Source organism: Protobothrops mucrosquamatus, unplaced genomic scaffold (genome assembly GCF_001527695.2).
Source record: "Protobothrops mucrosquamatus isolate PMUCROS unplaced genomic scaffold, P.Mucros_1.0 scaffold5455, whole genome shotgun sequence".
NCBI classification, from domain to species: Eukaryota; Metazoa; Chordata; class Lepidosauria; order Squamata; family Viperidae; genus Protobothrops; species Protobothrops mucrosquamatus.
In genome coordinates, this window is record NW_015391313.1 from 1,080 (window position 1) to 12,490 (window position 11,411).

The 11,411-nt window shown below is 37.7% G+C and overlaps 1 protein-coding gene across 1 annotated transcript in view; it reads right to left on the reverse strand.

Annotated features, from left to right (window-relative positions):
• Positions 1-293: 293 nt before the first annotated feature.
• Positions 294-11,411, reverse strand: part of LOC107299782 (CLIP-associating protein 1-like) — a gene marked incomplete at its 3' end in the record, with an annotated part of 40,777 nt that continues 29,659 nt past the window's right edge. The window contains exons 4-5 of the mRNA XM_015829120.1: positions 1,157-1,254; positions 294-361 (exon numbers count right to left, since the gene is read on the reverse strand). Of these exons, the coding sequence (XP_015684606.1) occupies positions 294-361; positions 1,157-1,254 (166 nt within the window). The remainder of the gene's footprint in view (positions 362-1,156; positions 1,255-11,411) is intronic.

Here is an 11,411-nt window from a genome sequence, read left to right on the forward strand (position 1 = left end):
ATGAGCATAAGACGTATTTCTATAATTCTGAAAATATTCTAACATTGCATATGGACTGATTCATTGGGTTTCAGCCCGATATATTTACATACATACATACATACATACATACATACATACATACATACATTAATAAAAGTGTCTATATATATAATGAAATGTTCCTCCAGAAGTAATATGCCAAATTAGAAAAGCATGATCCTCATAGTTTAAGAATAAAAGAAAATTTAAAACAATTTTAAAGACTTTACAACACTGATATAATCTTATTTGAAGAAAACACTACTACTCACCACCAGCTCCTTGAATCATGGTGCCTGATTTCTGGACTTCATCAAATTTTGTAAAAATGATGTTCAGCCTGGTTAGAAAAAAATGAAGAATAATGATTTTGGCAGCACTTAAATGACAATCAAATAAGGCACATTTGTGTCTCTAATTTTAAGTCCTTCTTTTTTTAATTAAATGTAAATGAAAACAAAAGAAGCTAAATATTTTAAAGACTATGGAATTTCAAACCTATACATAAATTGAACTATATTCCTCTTACTCTGAGAAAATTTAGTCCATTCTTCAGTCTTAGTTTTAATTTACTGAAACAAAAGATACAGGTAGTCCTCAACTTATAATTGGTCGTTTAGTGATGGACAATGGACCCATTTATGACCCAAACTTTCAACATCCAGGACGCCCTATGATCACATGACCACATTTTGGGCCCTTGATAACTGGCTCACATAAACTGGCAATTTATGATATTTTTGTGGAAACTGGTGTTTATTTCTGGTTTCCAGAAAAAACTGTCCTATAGTAAACAATGGATTCACCTTACAACTGTCAGTTTTGCTTAAAGACTGCCATAATAAGGTTATAAAACTAAGTCTTAGTCATGTGGTGACCTGCTTTATAACCATCACAATTTACGACCAAAATTGTGGACTCAATTATGGCTGTACATTGAAGACTACCTGCACATACTTTTCCAGGAACATACACGTATAAAATGCCACTAATTCAGAATGTGTTTTAATCTCATTATTTGTAAGATAGTATCATAACTGAGAGTTGCCAAATCCTCACAATAATCTGATTTTTAAAAGTGGACTTCAAAACCTAACAAACGAACAAAACTCAGAAAGAGAAGCTTTTCACTCACCGAGACTGTGGCAATCCCTTTTTGCTGAGATCAGCTCTTACACGTTCACCTACATGTCTGTAGATTTCTACAAGACTATTTATTGCTGCATCACGAACCTAATCATTAAAGAATAACAAAAGGAAAATATTTGTATATGTTCAGCTGCATAAAGAAAAAGCAATGATATTACTCTACACACTGTCAAACCCAAAGACTTAGTCAAATTGCAAGGCATGGCAAGCTTAAGGAAACTTTTGCAGACTTTCTCTATTTCTTGGCAAACGTACTCTCCATTTCCAAATATTATAAACCAATAATGCTGAAAGTAATTAAACTTACTTTGGTATCCTGTATGATTTGAACTCAGGTCAGATTTTGGTATTTTTCCTTTAGCTGAAACCACTTAATATTAAACTGCTCCACTGCAACTGAAGTTTCACTTTGTGGCTTGTGCAACCATACATAGCCCGTGATCTACATTTTACCAAAGCACAAATTGATGATTTGGAAGTTGCACACTGGCTACAGGATGATGCATGCAGACCTAGCATGGCACTTTTACTGCATTATTATTTAATGACCCAGTGTGACGTACAAGCACTACTACCTAAGGCATTGCCTGCTATGCCAGAACAAGAGAATACAATGTCTTAGAAACGGCAATTTTGAAATTCTTATAGAAATGTTGTGATACACAGAGAAGCACATAGTATGGTATAATTGAAACCTCCGATAGAACTTTGCACTGAAATTCTTTTTCTAGGAATTCCACTATACCACTTCTATTGCAAAATATGTGAATGTGACAGTAATCCCCATTTATTTAATAGGTTTATATTCTGCCTTTCCTTCAAGAGCTCAAGACAGTGTATATAGTCCTCACTCCTCCCATGTTTTCCTCCATATCAACAATTCTGTGAAACAGAGTAAATTGAGGAAGATTAACTGGCCAAAAATCATCCAGTGAGATTCCATGGCTGAAAATAACTTGAATTTGGGTCTTTCTGCTTCTAGTCTAACACCTTAACAGCCACCCATATTATATCTAGTTATCCAAGGGAGGGGCCATAGCTGAGAATAAAATTGCACATAATTCTGCCTGAAGAAATGGATTCTATTTTCAGAATCTCTATGTAGGGCTAGTGTAAATTCTACAAAGGTATTATCAGCAAATGCAAGATATCAAACTAGAGAGTTTTATCAGTTGATCTTAAGAGTCAGCATAAGGCGGTTTCCCATACCACGCTGAATAGACATCAATTTATGATTAAAAATAGCTATAGTTAATTTCAAGACATTTGGCTTTAGAAGTCGCAATAGGTTCATCTTCATTTAGCTTCTTTGAAATGACCACAGTTAGTGTAAATCAGTATTCCCAATGATATCCAGACAACAAATCATAATTAAACAAAAGCGCAAGCTTTCAAAATTCTTCTGAAGGAACCCAAGATTCTTAAAAGCTTAGTGTAATTCATGCTAATAGCCTGTCTTGCGATATTATAGCTTATTGGAAAATAATTTCTATACAGGTAGTTCATGATTAATGACCGGTCACTTAATGACTGTTCAAAGTTACAACAGACCTACCAGGGGGCTACTTATGATCCAGATTTGAAGTTCTGACAGTTGAGGCCCACCTGTTGTCACATGACCAAACTTTGGGAGCTGGGCAAAAGGTTGCATTTGTGTCTGTTTGCAGCATCTGTGATCATGTGATCGTTTTCTATGACAGTTTTGCTGAAAATGGCATTTACTTCTGGTTTTCAGCAAAAGCATGCCCATAGCAAACAACTGGTTCACATAATGACCGTATTGCTTGCTTAAGAACTAGGACAGATGCTTTACAACTACTGCGCTCACTTAATGACCACTGCAAAAAAATGTCATAATATCGGGTTGGACACCTAATCAGCCTACTTTACAACCATTACCACTTATGTACAGTTGTAAGTCGAGGACTACAAAGCCTAGATTATTTTGTAAGACATTCTCCTTCTAAGGCATTGATGTACTACAATTCTTGCACTTTTAGGGGCAATGTAGAGTTAAATTTCCTTCTGAATAAACCATTTCAACCATATCACGGTGCATATTCAAAGTATGTAACCCAAGCACATCCTCATTTCTATAAGAGTTGTGTTGAAAGAGACAGTACTTCATTGAGAGGTCCTTGGGAGAGGATCAAGGACCCCTCATTTCAACCCTGAGCTACAAATACCTTTCTTTCTTGATAGCACTTAATTATTTATACTTCCTTCTAAAGCCAAAGGACAGAAAACAAAGTGAATTTTACAGATCTATTTCTATATCCATCAACTGACCTTAGCTCTTACAGACAGCTTACACAAAGGCCCACTTTTCATATTACCCTAACTGATACTTAAAATTACTTTTACAAGTAGGACCAAATTCCTATAGTCCTCTCACCTCCTCCACTTTTTCCTCCCTCTTGATATTAAGGGTCTTCTTGACTTCAACCTTACATAGAAACAGGTTCATTCATACAATTGAACTAGAAAAAATGTTTTAAAACCAGTTGCAACCAATTTTAAACACGTTAATTATAAACATGGCTAGGTCTGCATATTTAGGCAGCCAAGGTTTGCTTTGAATTCTGTGTACACATTTTGTGTAGAGTTAAACTGGAAATAAAAAGGGAGGGAGACGCTCATGACTTCTTAAGTTTTTTACTGGGATTTATTTCTGCGTGTACATTTCCTGCTTACCCGAGAACCAGGTTATAGTGCTTCTTCCCACTACCATTTCCCCACATCATCTCTCCCGTCTATAAGGGCACTGTTCAGAAAGCACATCATGGTTTGATGTTGTGATGAAACAACACAAAGTTAACAACTGTACTTGCTTACAGAAAAAAAACAATTGCTGAAATAAGCCAATTGGCTTCAAACACCATGGCCAATTTTCCAGTTAAAGAAAATTTCATTGAGCAATCAATGTGTTTGTATGTTTCAATATTTCTTGGCAAGAAAAGAAATCTTCTCATTTTTTAATAATGTCTATTCATACAACTCATTATTTTAACCAAGTATTAAATCAATCATAACTGGATGGGTTCACACAACACAGAAAATCACAATCTACTATTTATCCATCCATGGATTATTTCACCTTCTACTTAAATGAGTAGGCAAAGCAGATAACAACAATGTTAAAACAGAAAGTACAGAAAGTTCCAAAATGAAAGTTAAAATCAAAGTACCGGTAAATTAAACAACAAATAAAAGAGTCAATCTGATAATGATAGATGGTAAGTGGAAAGAATGAACGAGTGAGTGAGTGAATAAGTAGGTAAGTGAGTGGTTGGTAGAAAAGATAGTCCTTTACAGTTTTCTAAATCTAATGATAGCAGCCACCAAAATGCAATTCCCAAAGTAGTTCACTCCAGGCCAGGACTTCTCCTGTGTGGTAAACAAATCTCTGAGTGAATGTATCTGGCAAAGCATCTTTTTTCACAACTTAATGTGGAAGCAAAAAAAATTAAAAGTGTCAAAGAGAATGTCATCATTATTCATCCAATTATGGAGACCATTTCTGAAGGCTTTGAGAAATAATATCAGAGAAGATTAGTAGACAAGCTGGAACTGCCTAAGGAGATCACAATCCATGAAAGTATCTGTAGTAATAAATATGGCATATATAAGGTGCCACAAGATATTTTGCAATGTGTTGCTGCAAAAGACTCATCTAGCTAGCTTTATGGTAATCTGTATGGGCATACAATTAACTATCCGAATTTCAGTACAGTTTCTAGCATAACTGATCACATTTCAACCCTTCCAGCCTTATACCCTGGTTTGCTAGCCATAGATAACAAAAATGCAGAGATTAGTACATTAATAAAAAAGGACCACATTTTCCCTTAGCATTAACATGGAATCAAAGTATATTCCTAGAGAAGGAAAATATCCTCCTCCAAAATCAGTGTACCACGGCAGCAGATTGTTATTAGAGGAATCAAACTCTGTTTCTCTTCTATCGGTATGTGCAGATTACTAACTTTTGTCAATATATTTACAGTAAACCTGCAAGATAAATAAACATGTTTCTTGCCATCATGAATAATAGAAGTGTTAAACAATCTTTTAAAAGTTCATATTAAAAAGAAAATCTGGCTTTTCTAAATTTTACAGACAGCTTTGGATTTCCTACCTTTTCTAAAGACAATAAATAATATTACTTGGTTTTTTAAATAGGGGGTATGAGAATTAAGTGAAAGTAGACTAAGACAAAAGCAAAATAAAGTATCAGGCTGAACAGCAACAGGCTTGGCTTTTGATTTTCTTTTGGCATGATGCAAAAACCCAGCCATAGTGGTTTGTAAATCTAGACTTATAGTAGCTAAGTGTGAAGGAGGCCAATATAACTTATTCAGCCAATAATTAAAACCAATCTGATTTGTTTATTAGATTAATTTAGTCCATACTATCTATCTTATTTAATGTTTAGCTATTTTTATGTTTTTTTCTAGTTTTGTGTACTTCCCAGATTATATTGGAGTTAGACTGCCAATAAATTTAAATAAATAAGATAAATAAAAGCAAAAGAAGTGAACTATTCATAGAAGGAATCTTGGTCAATATACACTGCATCAGATTTGGCATCCACTTCAGACTCAAGGCCCTAATCTAAAGCATTTAAGCTCACTTTTTTTTAAAAAAAAAAAGCAACACTTTTAAAAAAATGCAGAATAGTTTTGCTTAAGCTGAACTTTTGAATTCTGCACCACAAGGACCTCTAATATACTAGAAGATCACAGATGTGAGATGAGTAGTGTAGAAATTTGATAAATAAATAAGGTGGTTATAATGAAAAAAAAAATTGAATGGTCTTACAAATGATGTCATAATAGGTCAATGTAGCCACCTATCTTTGATCAGCATAAATACTGATTCAGAAGAGAAGTTCCAGTTTAAAAAGAGGTTAAAATCCAAAATTGATCTAGGGAGAACACACATACGCATCCAGACATTAACAATAGCATTTCCAGAAAATATTTACCTCTTCTGTATTTTTCTCTCACAAAGGTGCAAACTTTTCTAATTAATCCTCCATTCTTCTTTCTCACAAATCATACTCATCCTGCCAGCCATCCTCACTAGGCCTCTCTCCTCCTCCCAAACGGTCCTTCCATGCTGTTCTTCCACCTATCTGGCCTATCATGGCTGAAAGCTCTTTTTGTCTCCATGGTAACCACAGGTAAGCCACTGTGTTGCAAGACTAGAGGGAAGTAAGGCTTTGCCAATAGATTGCCCAAGGTCCTATCATCTTGAGGAAAGGAATGATCACAGGAGGGCCAAACATACATGTTAAAGGATATTTTTGTGCATCCTCCCACCAAAATTATAGATGATAGATAGATAGATAGATAGATAGATAGATAGATAGATAGATAGATAGATAGATAGATAGATAGATAGATAGATAGATAGATAGAAATATGTATGTATGTATATTTTTCCCAACTGTCACTGTTCAACGGTACAACTGCTGATAGTCAAAGGTTCTGGAACCTGGACTTCCACTACTGGCCTTACGTATCCCACCCATGCCCTGGGATAGGAAGAATCAACTCAGGATCCCTGGGCAATTCCAATATCTCACAAGTAGCGCATCTCATTCCCCAAAAGAAATAAACAAAAAGGCAGATAAACAACAGTCATTTTTTGTATATAGATGAAAAAATGTATTTAAGAGGACTACCAAAGAGTAAGACCGTGCTATTGGCCCCATCTCCAGAGAGCCAAGTATTAGTGAAGAATTACCCATGAAAGAGGGTTATTTGCGTTCAGAAGAGTAGCACTACAGAAGTAATAAAAGGAGAAAACTTAAATGTACATTTTTTGTCACAGTCACTAGCATTTCCTTTCAACAACCCAGCAACTAATTTGCCTTACAGCAGACATGTCAAACAAAAGGCCTGCGGGCCGGATGCGGCCCGATATGTTGTTCCATCCAGCGCGGGAACCTACTCTGGAAAGAGCGAAGGACTGGCCCGCCGCACCTCGGATCGGCCCAGGCCGACTGGGCACTGATCTACAACCTGGTTGCATCCATCAAAGCCAGAACGTGCTCAGCATTAAATCCACAGGGCAGCTCCGCCCCGCCACTTGGGTGCACGCGCAAGTGGAGTCCAGCGTCCCTGCTGCCTGTCTTGCCCTGCAGGCTGACTTCACCAGGATGCCAGCACTGGCCGTCTCCTGTGCACACACCCAGGGGGCAGGACAGAGGCGGCGAGGCAGCTCCTTGCTGGTTCCAGTGGATCTTAGGCTGAGTGCGTTCTGGCTTTGATGGATGCAACCAGGTTGTAGATCAGTGCCGCCCCCCCCCCGCACCTCCAGCCTTGCAGCCACGAGGCTTTCCTTTCACCGGCACAGACCTCCCCACCATGCGGGATAGCAAGACCGGCGGCAACATGGCAGCTCTGGCAATCTCTCCCCCTCCCATCACCCCTTCCTGAGCGCGGAGGAAGGAAAGAGATGAGAAGGCAAAGGAAGGAACGGAGGGGGGAAGGGAGGGTGTGAAGGAGAGAGGAAGGAAGGGAGGGGAAAAAGGTAGGGAGGGAGGAAGGAACAGAGGAAGGAACAGGGAAAAAGGAACGGCGGGTGAGAGGAAGGAAGGAAGGAATGGAGGGAGGGAGGGAGGAGAGTGGAAGGAAGGAAGGAAGGAAGGAAGGAAGGTAGGTAGGTACAGGGAGGAAGGAATGGAGGGTGGGAGGGAAGAAGGAAGGAACAGAGGAAGGAAGGAAGGAACAGAGGGAAGAAGGAATGGAGAGTGAGAGGGAGGAAGGAAGGAACAGAGGAAGGGAGGGAGGGACCATGTCCCAGCACTCGCCCCAGTCCCATCCTCCTCCACCTTAGACCCTCAGATCTGCCCCAGTCCTGCCCAGGCACCCCTGAAGTGAGTGATATCTCCGAGACCGTCTTCTGCCGCAGATTACCTCCCATCGACCGGTACGCTCCCACAGAGTGGGCCTCCTCAGGGTGCCGTCGGCCAAACAGTGTCGGCTGGCGACCCCCAGGGGGAGGGCCTTCTCTGTGGGAGCCCCCACCCTGTGGAATGAACTTCCCCCAGAGATCCGGATTATTCCGGATCTCCCCTCCTTCCGCCGTGCCCTCAAGACATGGCTTTTCCATCAAGCGGGATTGGCCTAGGGGGGGGATTGTATAGGGATTTTAATAGGGATTTTATAACTTTTCTAAAAATAACAGGCTTATTTAATATATATTTTAATTGTTTTTAGATATTTATTGTATAGTTTCGTTTTTATTTGCCGGTAAGCCGCCCTGAGTCCTTCGGGAGAAGGGCGGGGTATAAATTAAAGTAATAATAAAGTAATAATAATGTCGAGCTGGCCACACCCACCCCAGCCATGCCCACCAGTAGGCTACATCCATCCCGGCCCCCCGAGGGCAATCTCAATGCTGATGTGGCCCTCAATGAAATTGAGTTTGACACCCCTGCCTTACAGCAAGAACATGAGGCACTTGGTTTATTCCCTTTCCTGCAGGAAAATTGGAGGAAAAAAATAGTGATTTAAAATATTATTCTAAGTCAGTTTCTTTCAACTTGGTGTCTTCCTGATTGGTTTGGGCTACAGTTTCTAAAATTCTCTGCCATCTTGGCCAATACTCAGTACATATAGAAAGTACCAAGCTGGACAAAGCAGTTCTAAATAAATTTTAAACAGGAAACTATGTTTTTAATAAAATCCAATGCTTTTTTTGTAAAAAAAAAAAAAAAAGTGCCGGAACTCACACACATCATACAGCCCGCCTTGCCTACTCTACAAGGTTCCATCCAAAAAAGGTGCCGGAACTTCGTTCTAGGCGTTCTATGACAAAAAAAGCCCTGATAAAATCATTCAATACTTGATGTTTAGTTAATCATCATAGATTTCATGGCAGATTAAAAGAAAATAAAAAAAATGTATTTAATTAAAACAGGCACACAAGTTTATTTTTTATCATTTAAATATTAATAAAGTAAGTCCCAGAAGCAAAACACTGATTCTATGGATTTAGGGGGAATATTCATTGGTGTACTTATCAAAAGCTTTTTTACAATGCCCAATTCCAAATTTCTGGGTAGGATACAATAATATAGAACAGTATAAAAGAGGCGTCCCAATTACCTCATTTTATTCAATTAAAATTCAATAATAAAATACATGATGGCCCCTAAAGAGAACTTAGGCACACCCGCTAAGAGCCAGATCAATATACAAAAACATGGCCAACGTTATACTTGGCTGGATTTTCTTAATAATGGTTTTCATGACACATAATAAAGTTTATGATGCGGCATTTACTTTTTAGTCTTATATTAAGCTTTCTACTCAAATGAATTATCTGAGCAACATGGAAACTCTTTGCAGAAAGAAATTAGAAACTCAAAGGCATTGGCACACTTGCCTACAATATTTAAATCCTGGCATCCATTCTAGGAGTAGTGAATGAAGATAACTGCATTTTTTTTCTTACAGCACAATTATTATACGAAGAAAGAAAGCAGAAGGTGAAAAATCATGATAAAATTAGGATTTGGAATAATACAGTAAAGGTCTGAAATACATTAAATATCGTTTAAATATTGAAAGCAAAGTTTTAATACTAGATAATCCTTTAAGGGGTAAATCATTTAAAAGAACAAAGAAAAAAACCTCAAAGAAAACCCCAAACAATTATTCAAAAGCAAACCAATCTAAAAATCAATGGTCTTTTCTACTTCGTTTCAACTAGAAATAAGAATACTGCTATCTTTTCAGACTAAACCAAATTTCCTCCCAAATTATACCACCCCAAGCCTGTCTGGCAGTTTCTAAGATTAAATCCACAAATCCAGAAGCAGTGTGAAGTGTTCCAGATGAAACTGTGGAACACTAGGTTCCCAAAATGATGGATATATTGCAATTAACAAGACAGTGCTGATTCACTGTGGCTTTACAGCAATTAGTGAAAGATAGATTATGCTCTGATAAGATATGAATTATCTACCCCTTTCAGTAAACTCCAATTATTAAATTGACTGAGCTATTTTTAGACTAGTTCATATCCATTAATAATTAGGTTCATTTCTAATTATATATGGATCGGAACTGGTACAATTCTATCTTGGCCTGATCAGGAGAATAACAAGATTTTTGCAAAGAACATGGTTTAAAGTAAGTTAGGCTCAAAAGGATTAAGATGAGGAATAATTAGGAAATGTCTACATTTTTGGGAAAGACTAGTTACACTATACCAAGAAACAGAGAAAAATACCTGTAAAACAATGGAAACCTTCCTCTTTACACTCTATAACAGTTGCTCTCCAGTATTTGTTAGGACAGTAGCTGATTTAAAAATGATTTAGAAGAAATATTTATACATAGAGTGTCCACATAACCTCTCTGCTATTCATATAACCTCCTGCTATTCCTTAAAGCAGGCAGGGATTTTTTCAGGCTTCAACATCAGGCTGAAAAAACATTATTTTGTCACATTAGCAACAGTTTTAATAATTGGTTCATTAAAGCATAGGATTAGTAAATAGGATGGAAGAAGAGAGCCAACAAATTCAACCATTCTTTATATTGTCTATTCACACATAAGCTTTCATACAAAGCAGTTTTCAATCTATGAATCAGCTGCAGCAGTCAAAACATGCATTGCAAATGTCTCAGCATCCTTTTGAAAGTGTACACAGTTTGAGCAGAAAAGCTGATCTCCTACTAAAAAAAGGGGATTAACTTAAGCTTATGATTTCAGTGCAATACAGGTAGTCCTTGAGATACGATAGTTGACTTAACCAATGTTCAAAGTTACAACAGACACTCCAAAATTATATATGACCCTGTTTCAAATGGCCCCTGAGGTCATTCAACCTTACGATTTTGCATAATATCTGTCAACATGTCTTAAATTAATTGCATGTTTTCCTGGAATTGTGGAGCAGTAGTCATGTGAGTCCCAGAAAAAAGAGCTTCCATAAAGAGTTACTGCTTAAAGATAATGACACATATTTTAAAATGTATAGGCACCAGCTATCAATAAAAAAAAAGTTAAAACTTTCCCGGCCACATGAATGCGGTGTGGTAAAGCTTTGAAATAAAATAAAATGCAAATAGCAATTGCACTTAGACTTATATACTGCTTCACAGTGCTTTACAGCCCTCTCTAAGAGGTCTACAGAGTCAGCATATTGCCCCCAACAATCTGGCTCCTCATTTTACCGACCTCGGAAGGATGGAAGGATGGGTCAACCTTGAGCCTGT